Here is a 26,450-nt window from a genome sequence, read left to right as displayed (position 1 = left end):
CATGTTTCGGCTAAAAGATCTTTGTAAAGCTCAAACATGTGTATTTCTCTTATGAATGAAGAAAATATTAAAAAATAAAAACCAAAGCTTGTCAAATATTTATTTCTTTTTTCAGTCAAAAAAAATACGGGCTAAAAGCCTAAGTTGATGTTGGATATCAAAATCAGAAATGATACGGGCTAAAAGCCTAAGTCGATATCGGATATCAGAATCAGGAATTATACGGGCCAAAAGCCTAAGTCGATGTCGGATGTCAGAATCAGAAATGATACGGGCTAAAAGTCTAAGTCGATATCGGATATCCGAATCAGAAACGATACGGGCTAAAAGCCTAAGTCGATATCGGATATCAGAATAAGAAATGAGAAAAGAAAGCGAGATAAAACCAAATTAAAATTAAGGGAACATATAGACACATTTTACTTGTCTAGAAAATGTGAAAGAAGATCTGTCATCAAATCTAGCTGTTATTTTGATATAAGACAGAGAGGGAAAAGCACGCACACATAAAGACAACATAAGAGCTACCATTCAATACGAGATAAAAGACTTAGGAAAAATTAACACGAAAAATCAAAATACGATAAAACTAGAAAAATCCCGGTAAAATTTACCAAACATTCAGAACAAAAACAGAAATATAAAAATTGTCCAAATATTTGAAGAACATCTAAACATTGCCACCTGGGTTGTCCGCCGGAGAATGGTCAAAATATTGATCGACCTCCCTATCCGCTTCCTCTTCATCATCAGACTTATCCGGCAGAGTGTTAGCCAAATCAAACACTTCGGCCACATCGAACTCAAAATCCGACACATCCGCCTTCGCCCTAAGCCGGGCTTTTGTTGCATTAGTCTATTTGATCATCCCATCCCGGAGCACTTTGCGAAAATCTTTGTATATCTTGCCCTCATTAGCCTTCAACTGAATGATCTCTGCATTGGCATCAGTTAGTTTCTTCTCTTGTTCGGCGGCCGTAGCTCGAAAGGCTCCAAACATGTCCTCATGTTCTTTCTTCAACTTATTGTTCTCGGGCGGCGGTTTTCTCATGAGAAAACGCCTCCGCTTCCAAACGCATCCAATCCATCTTTAAGATCCAAAGATCTGGACTCCTCTATCTCCTTGAGCTTGCGATCTTTCCCAGCTGATTTAGCACCCATCTCCACGACAATTTTTTCCAGCGCTGCCACTCAAGCCTTTTCCAAGTTTAGCTGCCCCACAACGTCCCTTATCTTGGCTTGATCAGTCTCGGCTTGCCGAATGAATTGTTGCTCGGCCAAGAAAGAAACTTGGCCCGCCTACAGAGTATAACACAGAAAGAAGAAAAAACATGACTATCTTCCAACAAAAAAATAATAGTAGTAATAAAAGTATAACAACATCAATCGTTACCTGATAAGCCAAGGATGTAGCGCATAAACCCAGTTCAGTAGTATACTTGACCCGATACTGGGCCAAGTCTTGGGGGAGGGTAGTCGCCCGAACTATCTCTTCAATAACCCCAGGGTTGGACAAACTAATGGGTCCGCCGGGATACATGGACCTCAACAAATCCGCAAATCGTTCCAGGGTGAACAAACGGGGTTTTTGATGGATTAATGCCTAGGGAGCTTTTAAAATTCTAAATTTGTGCCTGTTTAAAAAATAATTCCAAATTAGTGCATGGACCCACGTAATCCGCAATCCTAGATTGCAGATTACGTGGCAATCCGCGATCTAGGATGGCGGATTGCCCTTAATTACTAATTAGGGGCAATCCGCAATCCATGGATGTGGATTGCATTCTACATTTGTTTGTTAATATACCTAATTGATGCCTAACTTAAATCATTGATTTATTTATTCCTTCTTGTTTTTGTCTTTATTATCAATATGAAATATGGTTAATGCTCGTCTCAGTCTTTCATTTCTTTAACTTATACCATCTTTCTTTAAAAACATTTATTTTAACTTAACGATCAAATACTTAATTAAACTCGATTATTTACGTATTATTTAAGTGTAAAATTAATTTATAGGTGTCCTAGGAAGTAGGTCGTCCTTGTAGTAATTTAAAATTTAAATTTGGAAATTTAAATTTTAATAATCGGTAACCCACTAAACTCGGTAGGATGTAAAATCTCGAAAAAAAAATCCTTTTTAAAGTCTTTCAGTGAGTTCGTCACCCCGGACACCATCCCATCTAGCGCTTTCTTTTGCTCTTTACGGTACCTCAGATAAGCATAGATCCTCCTATCTTGAAAACAAAGAAGGTACATACAGTGAAACAGGCGCATTGTCGGTATAACATGATGAATCCGACATAAATCCAGGAAGCAACTATAATGACGGACCCCGTTAGGGTGGAATTGGCTCAGGGGAAGACCATAATGCGTGCTAAAGTCTTTATAATCCTGGCTCAAGAGAAACCTAATTCCAGACTGTAGATGTTCTAGGGTGATCATGATTCTATTCACAGTAGGAATGTCGTTTATACGACTACTTTCGGGCACCAGATTGAGTTGGTACTCCGTCAGGATACTAAAAGTAACTCGCATGGCGTCAAGAAACCCATGTGTTCACCAGGAGGGTTGCAGGTTTGTCTCGTCCTTATCTTTGCTTGACCCACCCTCCCCGACTTTCTCTTTTCCCTTTCGAGCTCTTTTAGTTCGGGGTTCCTCTTCAACCTCGGCATCCCTCACCTCGTCGAGGTCTCCCCCGTCATTTCCATCACCACCGCCGTTATAAAATTGACCCTCCTCTTGCTCTTTTAAGTGATCAGAGTGTTCATCCGACATACCTAAAAGAGATAGAGCAAAACTCGGATAAGGCGAGTTATCTGTTGACCAAGATAGAGAAAAGAGAAACAAAAATCAAAAGAAAACTTTTTTAACAAGAGAATCAGAGGAGGACGTCTAAGGGATGAACACTCTGAGCGCGAGGAAGAAGAAGAAGAAGAAAGCAAGAAGTCTTTTCGAAAACGTCAAACACAGAATAACAAACTAATCAAATAAAACAGGAAATTGCAAATGCAATTACAGTTAAAAAAGCAAAACAGTAAAATACAAATTGATAATGTAAAATCACAATAACAGAACACCAGACAAATACAACAAAAGGATCCAGAGCAACAAACAAAGCAATCACAAAACAAGGAAAACAACAATGAAATCGCAAATTGAAAACAGGAAATGACAAAATTAAAATTGCAAGATGAAGCGCAAATTAAAATTGAAAGATGAAGCGAAGAGGAAAATTTACTTGTTGATATCTGGAGAGATATGAGAAACTGAAAAATAGAGAAGCACTTCCGTAGCCTGGAGATTGAGAGAAGAAGATAATCCAATCGAAAATAGAAAGAAAAAAGGGAGAAGTTTTCTGGAAAATGAAAAATTGAGGAGAATAGAGAAGGTTAGTAAAACAAAAAAACTGAAAAAGGAGGAAAACTCAATGGGTGCAAGACAAAATTAATGGCCTCAATCAGCGTGAAAGATGGAAGAGGTTGACACGTGGCCTAAAGTAATGATGGAAGGAAAGAGAGTATAACCGTTAGAAAATTTGCAAAATCTACTTGATAGCTCGGAACAACTGTCATATGCCAAACCTCTCCTCCTCGTGACTCAGATCAAATCAGGAGCACGACACAAAGAACAGAACCTCTGACAGCTGTCACGCATCGATTGAGGTCCACTCAAATTAGGGATTATTTTCAAAATATATACTTAAATATGAGAAATAAAAAAACAAAAATAAAAAAGAGAACATGACCAGAGCGAGAAAATAGTGAAACACCTCGGACATAAATATCCGATTTACTGGGGTGGACTAGTGATAACGTAGTGGTAACATCGGTTAGGGGAAAAACAACCTCACCAGGAACGAGCATTACTAAGTTACGCGAAATAGGACCTCCGACATAGGAGAGACAAAGACAAACTGAATAAGGGAATCTCGGAATCAAGGCAACCGAGATGCCAAAAGGTATGGGTCACCAAATCAGGAAGAAACGGCCCGAAGTCACGAAGTAGGCCATCACCGAGGTATATGGAATCCCGAGCTACATAGGCCGATATAATAAAGCAAAGAAGTTCCCATATTAAAACTGGTATGTTGGCCTCATGATTTAACCCTCAAGGAACAAGTACAGCTAATCAGATGACGTATTTAAATCATCTACAAACTTTTGGGGACCACAGAAGATCCTCTGACAACACAAGAAGAATGCCCCCCGCGTAGAGCGCACCCACCAAACCGCTCCAGAAGAAGCAGAAGCAGATACCTCAGCATAACAGAAAAGTGGGGATCAGGAGAAGAGAGAGAAGGACAGCTCAGCAAGGTTTGCACGGGTGGAACTATAAAAACCACCTTATGTGCAAATCCTAAAGTACTTCTTTTTTCACCGGTCTTCTGCTTGTTTCTCTTTTGTTCTGTTCTTTCAAGTCCTCTATAGCTCGGATCCAGTGGTGATTTATCAGATGGGAAAATAAAAAAATAAATTAATATGCACAAAAGTTGTAAAAAGACCTAAAATAAGAAGAAAATGCCATTTACAAATGAGAAGAAGAAAAAAGAGTAACCGATTTATTGTTGGAATCTCAAAACGATTAATCTAACTATTAAAATTTAAAAAGAAATAAAAATATGTATGAACGGTATTTAAATTCTATGAATTGTAACTAATCAAAGAGTTGTAATCAAAAGAGCGAAACATAAAGAATTTCATCAACAAGCAACTGTTTGTTTGGTGATAGCAAGTGGTGTTAGTGTAAAGAATCTCAAAATAAACGGTTTGTGAGAATGAAATAAGAATAGTTTTATGAACGAGCAATTGTTTCATACTAGTAATCATTTCATGGAACTAGTAATCATAAAGAAAAAACACTTTAATAAATAATTTTTTAACAAAAAATGACTAGAATTGGAACTCAAAAAAGGAAAGCTTGCGAAAAGAAAAAGTTTATATCGATTTGATGTAAGTTGAATCTTAAAAATATGAAATAATAATGAATACACACCTCTTGAGAAAACTACCAAATTCAGTTTTAAAATTCAGGACGCAACTCATGCCGATGCGAATGTTGGTGGTTTGAAGTGGAAATTGGTGGTTGCGTTCATTATGTTGAGAATTAAATTATTATTTTTATTTCATTTGTTGTTTGTTAATTGGATGAGATTTCTTCCTCGAAATGTCATGATGATTGCCCATTTCGTTAAAGATAAAAAGTTAGCACAAATGAAAACTAATAAAATGAAATAGCAAAAGTTGCAAAAAGAAACAAAAACCTGGAAAGTGGCTGCAGTATAGAGGAAGCCAGTACTAAATTTTCCATAATAAATCTCTTATTTCCTGGACAAATTGGTGGAGATGCAGTGATAGGTACTGATATATAACAATTCAATATGGGAAAATTCGATTTTATTTTGCTAAATTGAGTGATGAGATTATGCACATTATTTGCCCAATTTTGGTCAAGAAGTGTGGGTATAGATTAGTCATAATAACACAGCTAGCATAGCCCAGACTCACAAACCAGACTTAGTGTCAATCATGTTCCAGACTCAGTAAACAGACGAAACCATGACAGTCTAGAATAGACCCTGAACATTAACGGATAGGAGCAGATCAACAGAATCCCGAATATGTAGGGATTAAGATCAAACCTATCAAATCTCAACACGAAGATCAGCAAAGAAAATTCTAATAAGTGTATTCTACTAGAACTCAAACGCAAGAAGCTATATAAAGAAGAGCTTAGGCCAGATAAAGGTACGTTAATTATTCTTACTCTACTACCATTATCAATCAAAAATCTATTCAAAGTTTGACTTAAGCATCAGAGGGTGTTCAAGCCAACATCGCCTCGAATCCTTCTAACTTGTTTAATTTGACAAGTTGAAGCTCAGATCATATCGGCCAAAGCAAAACCATCATTTGGTGCCGTCTGTAGGAAACGATTATTTGTTTTCTGAATAAAAATACAATTTTGTTTTCGTGGTCGCTATGGATGGTAGAGATGAGTCACCTCTACCAAAAATAGTTCGAATGATTGGAAGCAATGGTTTAATTCCTTCGCCGATTAATAATGGCCTAAATCTCCCACCTGTTCCGGTGAACGGAGGAATCAGAGGAATCGCACCTTTGGCGAATGGAGTACGACCAACTACTAGTGGAGTAGCCTATGACATCACCCCACCCCAAGTTCCGAGAGGAACTAACGGAGGAACTTTTCCAGTACCAGCAGCCTCGCCTTGGGGGTATTATACACCTCAATACCTGACGCCTTTGACATATCAACAAGAAGGAGGAGGATGGCATCAAGGATATTATCTGCGGACTTATCAGGGTTACCAAAGACCTATTCATCCAATTCCATTTCCTTCCCTAGACATAGAAGGAATTGTTACGTCTACTACACAACTTCCTCCGTACGTACCCCAGGGAACCCCCTCGCCACCGCTCTACCATGAGGCGGGAATAAGTATCCATGAATTCCAAGACAGCCTGATTGGACTGACTAGAGAGTCAGAGCAGAGAGGAACAAAGGAGAAGCAGACACACAACGATGTCCCAAATGGAAGAAGAAGACTGGAAACGCCTATTCCAAAAAAGAAGGGAGGAGATGATCCACCCCGAAAAGGACGATAAAAACCACCACCATATAAGAAGAATGACGTGCCGAACAAGGCCGCAGAAACCGCCCCTCTACCAGAAAGGGAGAGAGACAAAACCCCAAAGGCTGGGAGAAGAGAAAAGACACAGAGGTCTCGATATTCAACCAAATCCACATAGATGAAAAAGAAGACTCTAAGATAGTCCTGTTGGAAGAGAGACATAAGAAGGTCCTAAAAAGACAATACAAAGACTATGAAAGTCACTTTTCTAATGAAAAGAAAGAAGTAGAAGAGATAAATAGCATCAACAAAAAGATAAAAAATGCCATGAAGAAATACGAGAAAGAAGGGAAAGTCGAAGATGAAGACCGTAAAGATGAAGACTCTCCCCTCAAGGCAGAAGTAAAACTGGTAAGATTTCCTTCACGTTTTAAATTACCAATCTTCAACTCTTTTGATGGGACATGAGATCCAAGAAGTCATATTTCCAAGTTCAAAACGATCATGATGCTACAAGATGTGATGGATCCAATGCTCTGTAGAGTGTTCCATGATCGGCGCAGAAGTGGTATTCTTATCTCAAGGCAGCATAAATCGCCTCTTTCTCTGACTTGGTTTCAACCTTTTAGGCAAGGTTCAGAACAAACATCCGTATGTAAAAAAGCTCTAGTGACATGAGAAAATGTAAACAGGGAGAGCAAGAGACTTTGAAGAATTTCATTGAAAGATTCAATAAAGAAGCGGTCCAGATCGAGAACCTGAACCATGACATAACTATAGAGGAAATAAATATGGGAACCATATTCGACGAACTCCGCGATAAGATTTTGATGAAGAAGCCAACAACTTTCCAAGATATGATGTTGAAAGTACACAAATATGTCGAGTTAGATGAGGCGAGAAAAACTCTAGCGAAATAATATGAGCCACCCAAACAAGACAACTCCAGATACCGAGGGAAGAAAGAAGAAGACAAGTCACGGACACAGAGGTACCTTATGATTTCACACCATTGAATAGGGCCCCATATATATATATATATATATATATATATATATATATATATATTCAACTAGATGAAGCAGAATCGCGTCATGTACAACTCTCCCAGAAGGATGGACCTAGATAGAGAGCAGGATAAAAGCAAGTACTGTCGTTTTCATGAAGACTACGGTCACGACACAGACAGGTATTGGGACCTCAAGATGGAAATCGAACAACTAATTCAATCAGGGGTACTGAAGAAATTTATTAATGACAGACCAGGAGAAAAGAGAAAAGGAAAATTGATAGAAGAAGAAGAATCAAGCAAAAAGCCCAAAGAAATAGCAGGAGTTGTACTTGTAATAGATAAGGGAGAGCCTTACAGCAATACCCAGACGATGAAAAGAACAGGAGAGGATCTATGACAATCTTTGCAATCGAAAGAGAGATAATTCCAGAAGTTTCATTTGGACCGAGAGATGGAGAACATGAAAAAGGACCGCATGGTGATGCCTTAGTAATAGAGGTAGTCATAAAAAATCAACTGGTCAACCGGATCCTGATAGATGAAAGAAGTTCAATGAACCTTCTAACACTGGAGGCTTTTAAAGAAATGCAGGGCTCGGTCACAGACTTGCGAAGGGCGTCTATCCTACTCATCGAGTTGGGAAAAAAGCCAATACGAGCAGAGGGAACTGTCAGCTTATATATAGAACTAGGAAACAAAAATGAAGGATCGATAAAGAGAATGCATGCTTAGTTTAACGTGGTAGACCTACCATTGGCTTATATCGGTATTCTAGGCCGACCATTCCTGTACTAGTCAGGGCCATAACTAGCATACGGCTGCTGACCTTGAAAATATTAACTCTATAAGGCACGGTGGTGGTTCGAGGAAGTCAGGAGATGGCAAGAGAATGTTGCATGATATCGACAAAGGAGGATTAAAGTATGACTATTGAGACATTCCTTGTAGTCATTGATGAAGAAGAAAATCGCAGTGCAGAACCAGTTAGAGACATGAGAGAATTCCACCTAACTGAGACAAAAACTGTAAAAGTGGGGACCGAGATACCAGACAAAGTGGAGAAAGAAATAAAAGAGATGCTGATGAAGAACGTGGAATCATTTGCGAAAGAACCAGTAGAAATCACAGGGATTGACTCAAAGATAGAGGCACACAAGTTAAACATCAATCCCAATAGTAAACCAATCGCACAGAAGAAGAGACGATTTGCAGAGGAGGGATAATAAGTAATCTCGGAAGAGGTGAATATACTAGAGGTTGCAGGATTCATCTGAAACGTTTACTACTCTGAGTGGGTAGCTAACGTCATCCTAGTAAAGAAGGTGAATGGGAAGTACAGAATGTGCGTCGACTTCATAGACTTGAATACGACATCTTCCAAGGACATTTAGCCTCTCCTTAATATCGACCAGTTAGTAGACTCTACTGCCTATTATTTGCTATACAGCTTCATAGGCGCAGCGCAAGGGTATCACAAAATACCAATGGACAAAGGAGACCAAGAAAAGACATCCTTTGTGACCGATAAGGGGACATATTGTTACAATGTCATGTCCTTCGGATTAAAGAATGTCAGGGCAACATACCACAGGCTACTCAACTTTATGTTTCAGGACCATTTGTTAAGGAATGTGGAAGACTATGTGGATGAGATAATCGTGAAGAGTTTGACAGCGGAAGAACATGCTCAAGACTTAGAAGAGACTTTCGCGGTGTTACACAAGTTTGAAATGAAACTCAACCGGCCAAGTGCGCCTTCGGAGTAAAAGCAAGGAAATTTCTGGGATACCTGATTAGTGAGCGAGGGATAGAGGCAAACCCTAAGAAATTCAAGCCATCGTAGAAATGAAAGCCCCACAAAGCATTAGAGAGGTACAGAAGTTGAATGGCCGAGTCATAACTCTGGGACGCTTCATCTCTTCTTCGGTAAAAAAAGTGCCTGTCTTTCTTTAAACAACTCAGAAACATGACGAAGTTCATTTGGGACGAGAATTGTCAGAAAGCATTTGAAGAGTTGAAGTCTTTCCTTACAAAGCCTCCCCTGCTCAGCATGCCCATTTTGGGAGAGACTTTGTACCTATATATGTCTGTATGGAAAGAGACTATAGCATCTGTCTTGGTGAGGGAAGAAGACGATGAGCAGAGACTGATTTATTACATTATCAGACTTTTAAAAGGAGCACTACTAGAAAACAGGCATTAGCGACAGATTTTTCTGTCGCTAATGCCCATTAATCTATCGTTAAACACGGTTTGCGACAGATTTGCGATGGAAATTTCTGGTTGCAAAGCATACGTCGTCTTAGAAAATCTCCTAGTGGCCGGATCTTTTGCTAACTCAGGTCGATCACATATGTCATTCAACTCTTCTCGTGATTTTGTATGATCTTTTGTTTTCCTGGGAATATTTAGCACATTATTGAAAATGTTATCGAATACATTTTTCTCAATGTGCATGACATCGAGATTATGGCGAATGACATTTGTTTTCCAATACGGCAAATCCCAGAAGACACTACTAAAAAACGCAGTTTTAGCGACGGAAATTAGCGACGGATCTTAATTCCGTCGCTAATTTTGATTTACCGACGGATTTGGCGACGGATAACAGTATCCGTCACCAAACCGCCAAAATAGAATGGCGGGAACTTCCCCGCCATTTTCCCCGACCAATTTAGCGACGGATCATGATATCTGTCGCTAAATTGGTTAAAGTTGGCGATGGATCCTCTTATCCGTCGCTAAATTGGTGAGATTTAGCGACGGATAATAAGCTCTGTCGCCAAAGCTGTGAGCTAAGTGAAACGCAGCGTTTCACTTAGCCACTTAGCGACGGATTGGTAAATCCGTCGCTAAAGTAGGTTAAGTGAAACGCTGCGTTTCACTTAGCCACTTCTCCTTCCCCTTATTTTCTTTTTTCCTTAGAATTTTTGCAGATCAGCCTCTTCTCCTTCCCCAAACCGCCGTGCTTTCCTCCATTCCCTCCAAAACCGCCGTTTCCTCTCCATTCCCTCCCAAACCACCGTTTTCTCTCCATCCCCTCCCAAACTGCCGTGCTTCCTCCTCTCTCCACCGAAGGCCACCCATTTTTTCAAGCGACGCCGGAGCATCTCCCTGCCAAACCGCCGCCGCTGGTTCCGTTGCAGACCAAAGTCGTTGCCTCCTCCTTTCACCGGTAAGTTATTTATAACATTTTTAATTTAATTGTTGTTAATTTTAATAGGTTATTTTCTTGACACATTGACAGCCACCGTGCATTCACTCTCCGCTGTCTGCCGCTCGCTGTTCGCCGTCTGCTGTCCGCTGTCCGCCGCTCGCCGTCCGCTGTTCGCCGTCTGCTGTCCGCTGTGTTAGGTTAGTTTAATTAGATTTTAATTAGATTAGGTTTAAATTAGATTAGGTTTTAATTTAATTTCTAGAATTAAATTATAAAAATTTCAGATTATTAGGTTTTAATTTAATTGAATTAGATTAGGTTTTAATTTAATTGAATTAGATTAGGTTTTAATTTAATTGAATTAGATTAGGTTTTAATTGAATTGAATTACATTAGGTTAGTATTTATTTTGATTTAATAGATTATTTTAATTAATCCTTAAGTTTATTTTAATTAGGTTAGTATTATTGGATTAGGTTAGGATATTTTGTTTTATTTTATTTTAGTTAAAAAAATAAAATAGTTTATTTAAATTTATTAGATTATTAATTAGTAAATTTTTATTAATTTTCTAAAAATAGTAATAAAATTAGGGTCATTTATAATTAGATTTTTATAGTTAATTATGATAATTTGAAATTAGTAGAGAATACTATTAGTTTGTTTAAGTTGATCTATACAATTAAAACTGCATTATATTATTATTATAATAAATAATAATATAATTAGATTATAATGATGTTCTTTAAAATTAGTTGAATAGAATAGTAGTAAAAATATTATTTAATACTTGTAAAATTATGTAAAAATTGACATAATTCATGATGGTTTAATGATATAATGAATTGATGGAATTGGTGTATTGAATATCTTTGAATATGTAATATTTTGCTTGCAGGATTTCCCTGAAAAATGGGTGATGCTCATTTTTAAGGGAAATGCTGCCGGATTTTCGTTAATAATTAGAAAAAATTTTAGTAGTACTCAAAGAGACATTTAATGTTAACTTGTAGTGCTCTAACAGACTTATCTGAAACTATTATTGTAGGTTTTGTCCTTATTACGGTTATTCCTATTGTCGTCCACCCACACCGTTTTTACCATCCATATTCTCTTCTCATTTGCGGTTCTGCTCTTCAACAAGTAAGTATTACTGCATTTTTGTATTTCATTTTAATTAGTTAGAGTAAATTGAATAACTGTGCAATTTAATTAACAAAGATTTTATTCACACCGAATAAAATCTTACCTAGCCGTAGAAACCCGTCCCGTGTGTTCAAGAGATTGAACGACACGGGATTGTACGTGTGTACAGTTCGTAAAACTGCTGTCGTCTGCGTAATTTGATCACGAAAAAACATATATGTATGGATATGGTATAAAAATATTCGGTAGTTTTCTGGCGTATGTTCTCCGGGTGGCTATTTAATATAGGCTGTGTAACGCTTATTCCTTACGGAATATATAATTAGCGTTACACACCCTATATTATGTAATGCACCTGGGGAACGACGCCGGAAGGCTGCCGAATATTTTTTCCGTATTCATGCATATATCGTGATCGAATTATGGGGCGCCAGTTTTGCGAATGGGATAGGACCCTACCCTTTTAGCAGTCAATTACATTGACTTTGCTATGTTGAGCTTATGAACCAGTACGTAATTGTACGTCCTCCAGAAATGAATCCAGACCGCAGCTGGATGTATACGAGGCATGACAGAGGCTTCCTGCCGCCAGATTTTTTCCCTAATCTTGAAGAGTTCGTGAATTTTGCTGTGCAACATCCCGAGTGTATGAATGGAGAAGAGATAAAATGCCCCTGTTCTAGGACAAAATGTAGAAATACGAATTTTCGAGATGTCGAAGTTGTGAAACTACATGTCTTGCAGTCTGGGTTTGTTCCAGATTACTATGTCTGGATTCACCACGGTGAGGTGAATGTCCCTCCTGTTGTTCAGCAGCCGGTTAATGAATACGATTACTATAATGAGGGAGGGGGAGATTTAAACTCCGGTCAGAGAATGGTTATTGATGCTGCTGGTCCTGAAGTTTTTGAGGAAGAGACCCCGAATGAAGAAGCTCAGAAGTTTTTTGATATGATGAGTGCGGCAGAAGAAGAAATATGGCCCGGAAATAGCAGACACTCACCCCTGTCCGCATCTGTTGAAATTTTGGATATTAAGTGTCGACATCAGGGGTCGATATCTTTAATTGACGACACCTGCCGTTTATTACAAGAACTGCTTCCAGAGAACAACAAAATGCCGAAAAATTTTGCTAATATCAAGAAGCTGGTGAAAGGTCTCGGGTTGCCGGTTGAGGTTATTGAGTGCTGTTTGCACAACTGTATGATTTACTGGGGGGCGGACGAGGATTTAACCCACTGCAAAGTTTGCACATTTCCTCGGTGGAAACCTGTTACGAAAAGCAATTCGGCCAGAGCAGCGCTAGCCGATTGCGCCGCGGCGGATCATCCCAGCAGGGGAACGTTAGTACTGAGGACATAGAGCAGCGTATTGCTAGGGAGGTTGAGGAGCGGCTCGAGCAGCGGATTCGTACTGTGGAGGCGGGTTTCGAAGAGCGGGTCGAGCAGCGGATCCGTAGTGTGGAGGCGGGTTTCGACGAGCGGATCCGTACTGAGCTTGCGCGGCTGATGACTACACTCCCACCCGAGTTACGCCCGCAGTTCCCACCACCCCCACCCCCTCCTGCTGATGACACCACCAGTTTAGAGTAGGCTTCTGATACACTTGGACATATTTATGTTTTTTGTTCGTATACTTTAATATTAATGTTTTTTGTATGCTTTTTGACGTTTATATATATATATATATTACGGATTTGGTTATAATATTTTTTGTTTCTTATGTATGTGAATGGTATATTTAACAGGTCTAACGAATAACAGAAAAAATATGAAAATAAGCCGTAAAAAAATAAAATTTTGCCAAAAATAGGTAATTTAGCGACTACCTGTTTTAACTTTAGCGACGGATTTTCCGTCGCTAATTAAACATGACACGACTGTTTCTTGCAGTTGGCGACGGAATTTTCCGTCGCCAATTGAAAGAAACAGCGACGGAATTACCGACGGAATTTCCGTCGCTAACTTGGCGACGGAAATTCCGTCGGTAATTCCGTCGGGAAATTGGTCGGTTGGCCGACCAATTTCCCGACCTTCTGCCTCCAACTTACCGACGGAATATTCCGTCGGTAAGTTGGCGACAGACAGTCTTTTGGGTCGCTATTACAATTAGCGACGCAAAATTTACCGACGGACCGAGTCCGTCGGTAATCCGTCGCTAATTGTAATTAGCGACGGATTTCAGGTGTTTAGCGACGGAAAAATCCGTCGCTAAACACCTGTTTTCTAGTAGTGAGATGTTTTTTCTATTCGAACCATGATCTTTCGATTTCAACGCATTATTTTTTGCAACCCCAGTTTTCTAAACCTTCATACACCCCATACTGTCCACCTCTAACAATTCTTTTCCGGTTTTAGGCACTCCGAATCTTTTACCTTCGCGTACGCCTTTTCGAAAATCAGTAGCATTTCGACGATAATGGTGACCAGAAGGCAAGAACTTTCTGTGGCAATCAAACCATGATTATTTTCTATTATATGAGAGCGAGAATGCATCCGTATTTTCCATGCAGTGTGGGCAAGCCAGTCTCCCAGATGTGCTCCAGCCAAACAACATAGAATAAGCGAAAAAATCATTAATTGTCCACATAAGTGCTGCTTTCATTTGGAAATTCTGCCTCTTATGAACGTCGAATGTCTGGACTCCAAATTCTCACAATTGGTTCAGCTCAGCTATCAACGGATGTAGGAAAACATCCATTTGTTGTTTAGGATTTCTGGGCCCAGAGATAAGAATTGTTAAAAATATGAACTCATCTTTCATGCACATACCTTGAGGGAGATAATAGGGTGTCACAATTACTGGCCATGATGAATATTGCTACCCAAAGCCCCAAAATGGTTGAAACCCATCAGTATACAAACCTAATCTGATATTTTGAACTTCATCCGCAAACTCAGCATGCATCTCACTTAAACGTTTCCTAGCTAGAGAATCTAACGGGTGACACATCTTATCATCAACCATCTCGTATTCTGCATGCCACATCATATGCTTGGTGGTGACTTTAGAAGCATACAACTTCTACAGCCTCGGAGTTATAGGAAAATAAAACATTTTTCTATAAGGGACGTTAACTCGTCTTTTCACATAATTTCCTTTGGGGGGGGGGGGGGGGGGGGTTCCACCGTTCTTAATTGCAAATTTTGCATCGCGTTAACCCCGCGTCCTCCCCCAGTAAATCATGTTGTTAAAGAAATAAAAATCGATAACCTCAACCGGAAACCCAAGACCTTTAACCAGCTTTTTTATTTCAGTAAAGTTCTTTGGCATCTTATTATCCTGTAGGAGAAGCACTTGTACTAATTCGCTCACATCATCTATTAAAGATATTGTCCCATTATGTCGACATTTGATGTCCAACATTTTAACAACTGCATACAAGGTAGAATGTTTTCTATTACCGGGGCATACAGGTTCTTCGGCCACACGCATCATATCATAAAATTGTTTAGCTTCATTATTCGAGTCTTCCTCCGTGAACACTACTTCAGGATCGGCAACAGCGATAACCAATCTCTTAACAGAACTCGTCAGCCCCCTCATTTTTAGAACTTCATACTCCAGTAGCTGTGCAACAGGACAGGGATTTAAAACGGTTCCCTCCCCATGAAAAAACCCAGACTTGATAATTCAACATATCCTTTCTGCAAAATATGTAGTTTCACTGTTTCGACATCTCAATAACTTGTATTTTAACATCCTGTCCTAGGACAGGGTGTTTTAATATCGGGCCCACTCATACACGCGGGATGGCGTAAAGCAAAATTCACAAACTCTTGTATGTGCTCATCAAAACCTGGGTATAACAAACCGCCCAGGAGCCGCCTATACATCCAACTTCGGTTCGGATCCAGTTATGTAGCACATATAATTAGGAGGGGTTTTCACTCGACGATAGCAAAGTCAATGCAATTGACTGCTTTAAAGGTTAAGACCTATCCCATTCGTAAAACTGGCGCCCCGTAACTCGGCCACGATATATGCCTAGCAACAAAGAAAAATATCCAGTAGCCTTCCGGCGTCGTTCTCCTTTAGTGCGATATTTAGTATATGCGTTGTAACGCTAATTATATATTCCGTGAGGAATAAACGTTACAAAACATATACTACATATCCACCCGGAGAACAAACGCTGGAAAACAACTAAATATTTCTTAAACCATGATTGTATACACCATAAAAACACTATAAAAACTCTATAAAAACATATAGATACACTATGTATACACTATTATTACACTATAAAAACATCATAATTGCACTAAAAAAACACAATAGATACACTATAAATAAACCATAGTTAAAGTAAAAAACATGATAAAAAGAACACCACAAAAAAAAATCTTAAAAAAGAAAATAAATCATTAAAAAGTGAAAAAAGGTATTTGTGAAGAGAAGGTATTTTTCGTAAAAAGAAAAAGATATGAAAAGTAATAAGGACAAAAAAAACAATGTAAAGTTGTAAATAAAATAGAAAATGGTGGTGTAGAAAATTCCCTCAAAAAAAACTATAACATGTAAATAAGTTAAAAAAAATGCTGAGGTAATTATATTTTTTTTTTATCAAAGAGGTAATTATGTTTCAAAAAAAATATTTTAAAAAGAAAAATCTCTAGATATTTTTTTTCTAAACTAAACTGATAAATATTTAAAATAAAGTATATATTTTGAATGATCTATAATTTAATTAAAATATATTTTTTAATTATATATTTCTGGAACGCCTGCCAGAAAGTTTGTATAATTATAGAATAAAAGGATATCTAGGATTTGAAATTCAATCTGGTCATAAATGTAAATTAATTTATTTAGCAATTAAGTATGATTTACTTGCTATAATCTGGGTCTTATACTGTACATGGAATTATATAATTTTCTCTTATATATTTTAGTTGTATGATTAGGAGGATTTTCGTAACATATTATTGAAAATAAAGAAGTTTCAATTCATTCATAAAAAAGAAAAAGAAGTTTCAATTCATTCATAAAAAAGAAAAAGAAGTTTCAATTTAAATTAATTTGTCGTTCTTTTATTGAAATTAAGAGGATCAATTTATTTTCCTTTTCAGAGGATTCCAAACTTGATTAACATATGTATTTTTATAAATATACAGAAAAAAGCTGTCACTTACTACTATATAGATTTGGGTGTATTCTCTTTGTGCTCGATGAGGTGATTTACTTACTATAAGTAATGGATCCTACCTTAAATTTCCATAACTATAAATTAATATAGTAATTGTTAAAAAAAAAATTACGCCTAATAATACCAAAAATATATAAAATTATTTTTCATCTTCTTACAAGTCTAATCAAATAATTTAATTTTAGCAATTTTATATCATCAGTTTAAAAGTATAACAACAATTTGAGCATAATTTCATTAATGGTTGAATTGAACGTTTTTTTTAAGTAATTCTAACGATAAATTAAGATAGCTTATGTACATATTTTTTAAATTTCATTTTATAATTTTAGTGTTCATATATAATTTTATTAAAATCAATTTTTTATACATAATTTTTTATACCAACAAAATAATTTCTAAAATTGAGCTACAATTACTGTAATCCTTTAAATTATGCTGAAATTATCTAATTACAAAAATTGAATTAGATTAAAAGAAATAAATAGATTTAAAAAATTTAAGTCCATTATTTATGTCAAAATATTATAACAGTAAAATTGAATTTTAGCTAGGGTTCAATGCGAATAAGCGTTGAAATATATATATACATATGAGAAACCACCAACATAAATCATGAATCCACTTTCAAAGATGAAGGTAATTTTGATCTTATTTTCAATTGTTTTATTTCCACTTTTAGTGCAATCTTCTCAAGTTCTTGATAACTTCTTACAATGCCTTCCTAATCATACCAACCACTCTAACCCAATTTCTCAAGCCATCTACACACCCCAGAACACCACGTTTAACCATGTTCTGAATGCATACATCAGAAACCTTAGATTTATAAATCCGGCGACACCAAAACCGCTTGCTATTATAACTGCCAACGACGAGTCTCATGTCCAAGCAACTGTTATTTGTGCCAAATCTAACGGCTTGCAAATCAGAATCCGTAGCGGCGGCCATGATTATGAAGGTCTTTCGTATGTTTCGACCGTCCCTTTTGTCATTCTTGACATGTTTAATCTCCGATCCATTGATATAGACATCGGTAATGAGACCGCTTGGGTTCAAACAGGGGCAACCCTAGGTGAACTTTATTATAATATAGCTAATGTTAGCAAAATCCACGCTTTTCCCGGTGGGGTTTGCCCTACCGTCGGCGTCGGGGGTCACTTTAGCGGCGGAGGTTACGGTAACATGTTGAGGAAATTCGGTCTTACGGTAGATAACATCGTGGATGCTCGGCTAGTTGATGCGAATGGTAATTTACTTGATAGAGAATCCATGGGAGAAGATTTGTTTTGGGCGATTCGCGGCGGCGGTGGAGGGAGTTTCGGTGTTATTATCTCCTGGAAGATAAAATTAGTTCAAGTTCCTCCCGTCGTCACCGTGTTTCTCGTCAACCGGACGGTGGACGAAGGCGCTACTGATGTTGTTTACCGGTGGCTGCAAGTTGCAAGCGAATTGGATAATGAGCTTTTCATCAGAATAAAATTCCATGCAGAAAACAGTAGTGTCCGACATGATCGGACAACGATTAAAGCTGCTTTCTACGGTTTGTTCTTAGGACAAACGAATAACCTTATTTCTCTGATGAATTTAAAATTCCCCGAATTAGGGTTACACGAAAAAGACTGTAACGAATCGAGTTGGGTCGAGTCGACACTCTTCTGGGCGGATTTTCCGGCAGGAACACCAACTGAAGCATTACTTAACAGAACTTTACAGACACAGGTGTTTTTCAAAAGCAGATCAGATTACGTTAAGAAAATAATTCCAAAGCAAAACTTGGAGCAAATATGGAAAATGTTAGCCAAAGTAGAGAACATGTACATGCAATGGAACCCTTATGGAGGAAAAATGAGTGAAATTTCAGAATCTGAAACTCCATTTCCTCATAGAAAAGGTTACTTATTCAAGATTCAGTATTATACAGCTTGGTCTGATCAGGAAGAAGGGAATTTTGGGTCCAATTATTATATAAATTTGTCAAGAAAAATGTACAAAGGCATGGCTTCATATGTGAGTAAGGATCCAAGAGAGGCGTTTCTGAACTATAGGGATCTTGATATTGGAAGTAACCCTAGCAATGATACCAATTTTCAGGAAGCTCAAGTTTATGGTGGCAAGTATTTCAAGAACAATTTTTTGAGGTTGACTAGTGTCAAGAAAAGGGTGGATCCTGATAATTTTTTCAAAAATGAACAAAGTATTCCTCCATTGCCTTAATAGTGAAGAAGTTCCATGAAAAAATGAAGTTAGTTTATTTTGTTGATTGAAATTATACATTTCTAGTCCCTAGAGGAGTTAGAGTAATTTTGTATGGAGTTTTTTGTTCAAATAAAGATGAGATTTCATTATAAATCATTCTCTATAAAATGCTTAATTTAATCTTTTGGGTATTTGATTTTTGATAATTGCTATTGGATATTATTAAGTCATGTGGATCACTAAACTTTTCATTTATGTAAAATGAGTACTATGTTTAATTTTACTTCCTTTTTATTACTAAAGTTATCATTTTGTTATGAGAAAAGAAAAGTGACGATGATAAAAGTACCTAAAATTTTAAAAATATTTACAAAAATACCTGTAAACTTTTTTTATTTACAAAAATACGACTGATTTAAAATTAATTACAAAAGTATCAAAAAATGAAAATTAATTACAAAAGTACGATTTGTATAATGTCGGTATAATTATGGTATAATTTTGGAATACTAAAACTATAAATCAAATAATTTAAAAATAATATTTGGTTTATTATTAGTATAATTTCAGTATATTTTTGGTATATCGATTATAAATTTTTATATATATTTTCAAATTGATAATATGTATATTTTTTTTATATGTACTTGTCACTATAGTTGGTAATGAACTAGAGAACTTGTATATTGTTGGTATAATTTTAGTATATTGTTAGGTTAATATTTAGTATGCGATGTGGTGTAATGTTGATGTAATAATAAAATTTCAGTATATTTTGATGTGTACACTTTTGGATACTGTTGGTATAATTTTGGTATATTATTAATTTAATTTTTAGTATACGATCTGATGAAATTTTGGTAAATTTTCATTTAATATTAATAAAATTTTAGTATGTATAATGTCGGTATAATTTTGATATAATGTTGATAAAATATTAATATAATGTTAGTTTATTAGTATACTGACATTATACCTACAGTATACACCGTATGTTTGATATTATTTTTTATTTTTTTGTACTTTTGTAAATATTATTAATATTTTTGTAAATAAAAAAAGTCAACATGTAGTTTTGTAATTATTTTCATTTTTTTGGTAAATGGTGTAATTTTCTCAAAAGAAAAATTGTTAAATATCAAGTCACTTATAAAATAGTTTAAAGAATAAGTTACAATTAATTATTAAAATATAAATTTTTATCATTATTATGTATATTTTTAAATAAAACCATTTTTAAAAAAATCAAATTCACTGAATTTTTTAAAATTTTAATCAAATTAATTTCTTCAGCTAAATTTTTTAAAAACATTATGTCTATAGTATTTTAAAGTTTTTTTTTTTGGATTATTTTCCAAATACCTGTTTTTGGCTAAGTATTTACAACATTTTTGTTTATCTTTCTCTTATTTTCTACGCTACCTATTTTTCTAACTTATTTACAAAAATATCCACTATATATATAAGCCTTATCTCATTTTAAGTTAAATTTTATATAGCCACTCTTTTTTCTCTTTCTTCTCTCTCAAAATTCTCTCTTCTTTTCTTCTTCTTTTTCGTTTAATTTTCAGTTTGTCTCCTCCGGTTACTTTTCCGTTCACGCTTCCGTTCGTTGGTTTGGAGAACGATGTGGCAACGCTGAAGAAGAAGAAAATGTGGTGCCGATGAACGATATATGCTGGTTTGGAAGGTGAAGATTTATGGTGATGGTGGGTAATAATGGAAAAGGAGAGAAAAAAATTAAAATTTAATGGAATAAAGAGATAAAAGATGACTAATTATCCCTCGACATTTGTCCAAATTCACTAACACACTCTTTATTATTAAAAGTGTTAGTTGACTTGGTTAAAAGATAAAATTGTTTTAAATAAATTTTATTTTAATCTTTGAAATTTTTTTCTAGAAAACTTCAAAAATTTATAAAAATCAAATACATTTTAAAAACTTATTTTTTATTATTTATAAAATTATAAATTATTAATAATTATTTTGATTTTATTTTAAATAGGTAAATAGATAAATAACAATTAATAATATTTTGTTATTGTTATTTAAAAATTATAAAATTAGAAGTTGATTTTTTTTTTAAAATATAATATTTACTTTTTAATTTAGTATATTGATAATTAAATTTGTTTCTACCAAATAAAATACATTTATAAATAGATTTTGTACCTTATGTATCGGTAAAAAATTTGTTTTTAACCGAATCTAAGTGAGTCAAATCAAATTTTTTGGTTCGGTTTGGTATAATCCAAACTTGTAGTTCGGTTTGGTCTGAAAATTTAACATGATTCAGTTGGTCGGTTTAGGCCAATTCTAACAAGATCGAGCTGAAATGACCGATGCACAACCTACTTAACATGCGAATTTTACTATATTATTCAAATTTAAAATTTATGTTATACTTTTTATAAATAATCCAATTAAAACAGGTCAAATCTAAATATTTTATTATCCTATTGAAAGAGTTTAATTAGAGTTGTACACATCAAAATTTAAATCTGAGTCGAAATAAAATTTGGCATTACTGTGATTTGACTCGACATGATTAACCTCTAAATTAGATATTCTAAGATTCTCTGTAAATGTGGCAATTTCTATTTTTTAGTTGAATTCTATAAATAAATCTCAAAATATATTGATCATATAATTATAGTCAACTTTAGTAATTTAAGTTATTACTATTAACAAATTATTTTTTTATTGTAATTACTAAAACTTATATGTGCATATTTTTATGAACCGAATCGAAAAAACCGACCGAACTCACATGTTCGATTCAATGGAAAATTATTATTTTTCAAAATTTCGGTTCTGTTCAATTTTGAAAAAAGTAAAAAAAAAAGGCTTAATCACCAAAAAATACCAAACTTATACGTTTTGTGTCAGTTATAGCCAAACCTTTAAAAATCACCAGATTTAGCCAAACCTTATATGTTCCGTTTCTTTTTTAGCCATTTTTGAATCGAACCGATTTTTTTGACACTATGTCGTCCACGTCACTGCCAACTAAATAATTGGCTGACATGGCAGCTGATATATTTAAATTAGGTTTGGCTATAACTGACACAAAATGCATAGGTTTGGTATTTTTTGGTGATTAGAGCAAATTTTAAAATAAAACTAATATTTAAATTTAATAATTAATAAATTAATTATATCATTTATAAAATTCATTTATATTTAAAAATAATTATATTTTCTATTTAATACTAAATAAAATTAATCTAATATTTTCCTGAATCAAATAAATTTATTTTATTATATATTTTAACGAATATGTAATTAATTTAATTAATAATTATAATTAAAGGATAGTTTTAAATTTTTAGCCATTTAAATTAAAAAAATGAATTACTTAGGAATTAATGTTGAATTAAATTTGGTGAAAGTGTTTATTGTTCATGATGATTCTGAACTTGATTTATTATTTTTAATGTTTTAGAGATCTTATTAAGATTGAGTCTAAGTACTAAAAAAAAGTTGTTATGTGTAAATTAAGGTAAGTTTTTGGCTATGTAGACTAAAATGACAATATGTGTCAATGCTTTATAAATATCGTGACTTCACTTTATAGAGAAAAAAAATGAGAATGAAATTACACATGTACTTTAAATAAGCAATGATCTATTGAGTAATTGTTTTTCCGTTTATGTGTGTGTAGTTGAATTATGAACAATGTCGTATGTTTGTTGTGTATATTACTTTCAGATTATTCGTCGGAACACGAGCAATTGGGTCTCGAACGGCGGCGGTGTCGACAGACCGACGATTGAAATCTTAAAAACATAAATTTTATGATGAATATGACATTTTTTATTTTTAATAAAATTTAAATTAATTATATATCCATCAAATATTATAAAACAAATTATTAGAATCAATTAAGTTTATCAAAAAATTAGAGTAATTTTAATTAGTGTTAAATATAAAATATCATATTGTTAAATATATATGCATTTTATTATAATATAATTAATTTATTACTTATTAAATTTAAAAATTGGTTTGGTTTTAAAATTTTCTCTAATCACCAAAAAATACCAAACCTATGCATTTTGTGTCAGTTATAGCCAAACCTAATTAAAATATATCAGCTGCCAGAAGCACGGAAACTTCAATAAAATATCTTTTCCCGTTTCGGAAACGTTTCGGAAACTGGAAACTTTTGGACACCCGTACGAAACATTTCGGGCCGTTTCCGTAAATAATAAAATTAAAAATTTATAAAAAAATTAAAATTATTACCCACAAATAAAAAAATCTAACTAGTTATCCATAAATTTTACATTCGCATTGCCCACAATACAACAAATATACTTATTTGTGTTGATTTATATTATATGTTTTTATATATTTATAAAATTTTAAATATTAGTATATTAAAATGAATTATTTTGTTAATTATCATAAATATTTAGATAATATTTTTATAAATATATCTCTATATTTTTATTATTTGCACGTTTTCCCCACGTTTCGTGTCCTTCATTTTGAAAAACTTTCGTTTCCCCGTGTCCGTTTCGTATCGTTTCCGTTTCCCGTTTCCGTTTCCGTGCTACATAGGCTGCCATGTTAGCCAATTGCTTAGTTGGCGGTGACGTGGACGATATGGAGTCAAAAAATCAGTTCGAATAAAAAATGGCTAAAAAAGAAACTGAACATATAAGTTTTGGCTAAATCTGGTAATTTTTAAAGGTTTGGCTAGAACTGACACAAGACGTATAGGTTTGGCATTTTTTTAGTGATTAAGCCAAAAAAAATCGGTTGGTTCAGTTTAACCGGTTGCCCACCCCCTATTTTTCTGGTTCGACAGAATGTCTTGGAGAATGTGATGATGTCTTACTTGGTGCTTGATTAGTAATAGCTCCATATTGCATGTGTCTTTTGTGGTTCGATACATGCAAAATGTGGATGTTTTACTTGGTGTTTTATGAGCAGCAGCTCCATATTGTATGTGTCCTTTATAGTTCGACGAATACACATAATGTTTTAAAATAATTAAAAAAGTCAAACCTTTTAATTGAATTCTTATCGTTTTAAAATACAGATTTTTATTTCTTTTTTTTTAGAAGAAAGAACAACTTAATTAATTAACTAGCTGAAATGTCAGCCACAATTACATGATCAATCTCAGAGGGAATATTACCCTTCCAATATTCATTGTATCTGCTATAATTAAGAGCTCTTCTAGCAAGCATATGAGCAGCTCTGTTAGCTACCCTGTTAGCATAATTCACAACCATACAATGATTATCAGATAACATACTCTTGCAGTCTTAAACAATAACACCAATGTCGTTAGAAGGCACCACACTGTTCTTGAAGAAATCCACTACAACTCTTGAGTAAGACATGATCTCAAAAGGAATTAGATCTTCCTCTATTGCCAACTTCACTCCATCTCTAATTTCTACTGCTTCACCTGTGCTGACTTCAGTTAAGCCTCTATATTTGCAAAAACTAGAGACCTTAACATTTCCTTGCCAATCACGTACCACTGCTCCAGTCCCATAACAGTTGCTAGTACTGTCAAACCCGGCATCAACATTAACTTTATACACATTCCTCCGTGGAGGAATCCATCTTTTGTCTTCTGCACTGCTCCTCTGACCTCTTCTATGCTCAGTCAAAGCCTTACTACCATATTTAGCCGCCTTGAAATCTTCAATATAGTTATGAGCCCATGTCACCAGTTGATCAACAGGTTTACATTTGCTCCCAAACAGGTTGTTATTTCTATTACTCCAAATTAACCAAAGGATTACACAAAACTCGATAAAAGCTTGACTTTGTAGACTTGTAAATGCATTCAGCAGGAAGTCTTGCATTCTCCAGTTTCTGTTAGGCTTAATCCTCGCAGCATTACTCTAGTAACCCACGTTTTCCTAGCATTCCTGCAAAACCAGAAAACATGCATAGAGTTTTCAACATCCATGCCACACTCCTGACAACAAGCATCAATTTTCATTCCTCTCTGGCACAAATTGGTTTTGACAGGTAACCAGTTATTAAAAGTTTTCCAGAGAAAAATTTTAATCTTTGATGGCACATTCAACTTCCACAAACTCTTCCACCATCTCAGATCTCCTGACACACCAGAACACGAGTAATTATTCTGCATGTTCCAAGCCAACCAATATCCACTTCTTACAGAGAAATTGCCTTCTTTTTCATAATGCCAACGAATTATATCTTTTTGCTGAGTGATATCTATTGGAATCTATAAAATACACTCCACATCCATGGCATCAAAGTCAGATTCTATTGCCTCCACATCCCAGAATCCATCATCTTTAATCAACTCGCTCACTTCAGTATTTACATCTAAAGTAGCCGTGCTCATAATCCTAAATGTAGATTCTCTAGGAATCCATGGATCTGTGTAGATGCTAATATCCTTACCATCATCCACCCTCCATCTGATACCAGCTTTTAACACATCATTAGCCCACACTATACTCCTCCAAGTGTAAGAGCCTGTTCTTGGGCAGCTGGCTTCTAACAAATCACAGTCTCTAAAATATCTCTGTTTGTAAATTCTTGCTAGTAAGCTGGAAGGATTTTTTAATATCCTCCAACCTTGTTTCGCCAAAAGGGCTTTGTTGAAGCACTCAAGGTCCCTAAAACCCATACCTCCTGTACATTTTGGCTTACACAGAAATTTCCACTTAGCCCAATGGACTCTCCTGTTCTCTTGACTGCTTCCCCATCAAAACTTATTGCATAAACCTTCAATATCAGCAATCATTCCTTTAGGGATCCTGAAGCAATTCATATAGTAAGTCGGAATTGCTTGGATTACTGCTTTGAGAAGTACTTCTCTTCCACCACTAGAGAACAAGTTCTCCTTCCATGACTGCAGTTTTTGCAAAATCATATCCTTGATCCCTTTCATACTAACACCTTTGCTCCTCCCTATCATCGAGGGCAATCCCAAATACCTCTCATGGCATTGCATAACAGGAACATTCAGAATCTGCTTAATTTGGTGTGTCATTTGATCTCCTACTCCTTTACCAAAAGATAGAGTAGATTTGTTGTAATTTATAATCTGACTAGAAGCCTTTTCATAACTTCTCAGCATACCTCTAATCTCAGTGGCCTCCTCCACATTGGCTCTAGAAAACACTAGACTGTCATCTGCAAAAAATAGATGAGACACCCTGTAATTGCCACCAAAATCCATCCC

The 26,450-nt window shown here is 35.3% G+C and overlaps 2 protein-coding genes across 2 annotated transcripts; both read left to right on the top strand.

Moving 5' to 3' along the window:
• Positions 1 to 9,570: 9,570 nt before the first annotated feature.
• Positions 9,571 to 13,269, top strand: LOC126672678 (uncharacterized). The gene is made up of 6 exons (XM_050366632.1): positions 9,571 to 9,723; positions 10,541 to 10,779; positions 10,852 to 10,944; positions 11,660 to 11,677; positions 11,810 to 11,904; positions 12,440 to 13,269. The coding sequence occupies exons 1-6, from the start codon at positions 9,571 to 9,573 to the stop codon at positions 13,267 to 13,269; spliced, it is 1,428 nt and encodes a 475-aa protein (XP_050222589.1).
• A 4,386-nt stretch (positions 13,270 to 17,655) lies between these two features.
• Positions 17,656 to 19,319, top strand: LOC126674859 (berberine bridge enzyme-like 17). Its single transcript, XM_050369387.2, has one exon. It carries the CDS (start codon positions 17,672 to 17,674, stop codon positions 19,271 to 19,273), a length of 1,602 nt encoding a protein of 533 aa, XP_050225344.2. The 5' UTR covers positions 17,656 to 17,671; the 3' UTR covers positions 19,274 to 19,319.
• Positions 19,320 to 26,450: the final 7,131 nt, after the last annotated feature.

This window comes from Mercurialis annua, linkage group LG3, assembly GCF_937616625.2.
Source record: "Mercurialis annua linkage group LG3, ddMerAnnu1.2, whole genome shotgun sequence".
Classification (NCBI taxonomy): domain Eukaryota; kingdom Viridiplantae; phylum Streptophyta; class Magnoliopsida; order Malpighiales; family Euphorbiaceae; genus Mercurialis; species Mercurialis annua.
The sequence above is the reverse complement of the archived record's forward strand: the minus strand, read 5'-3'. Positions and strand labels throughout refer to the sequence as shown.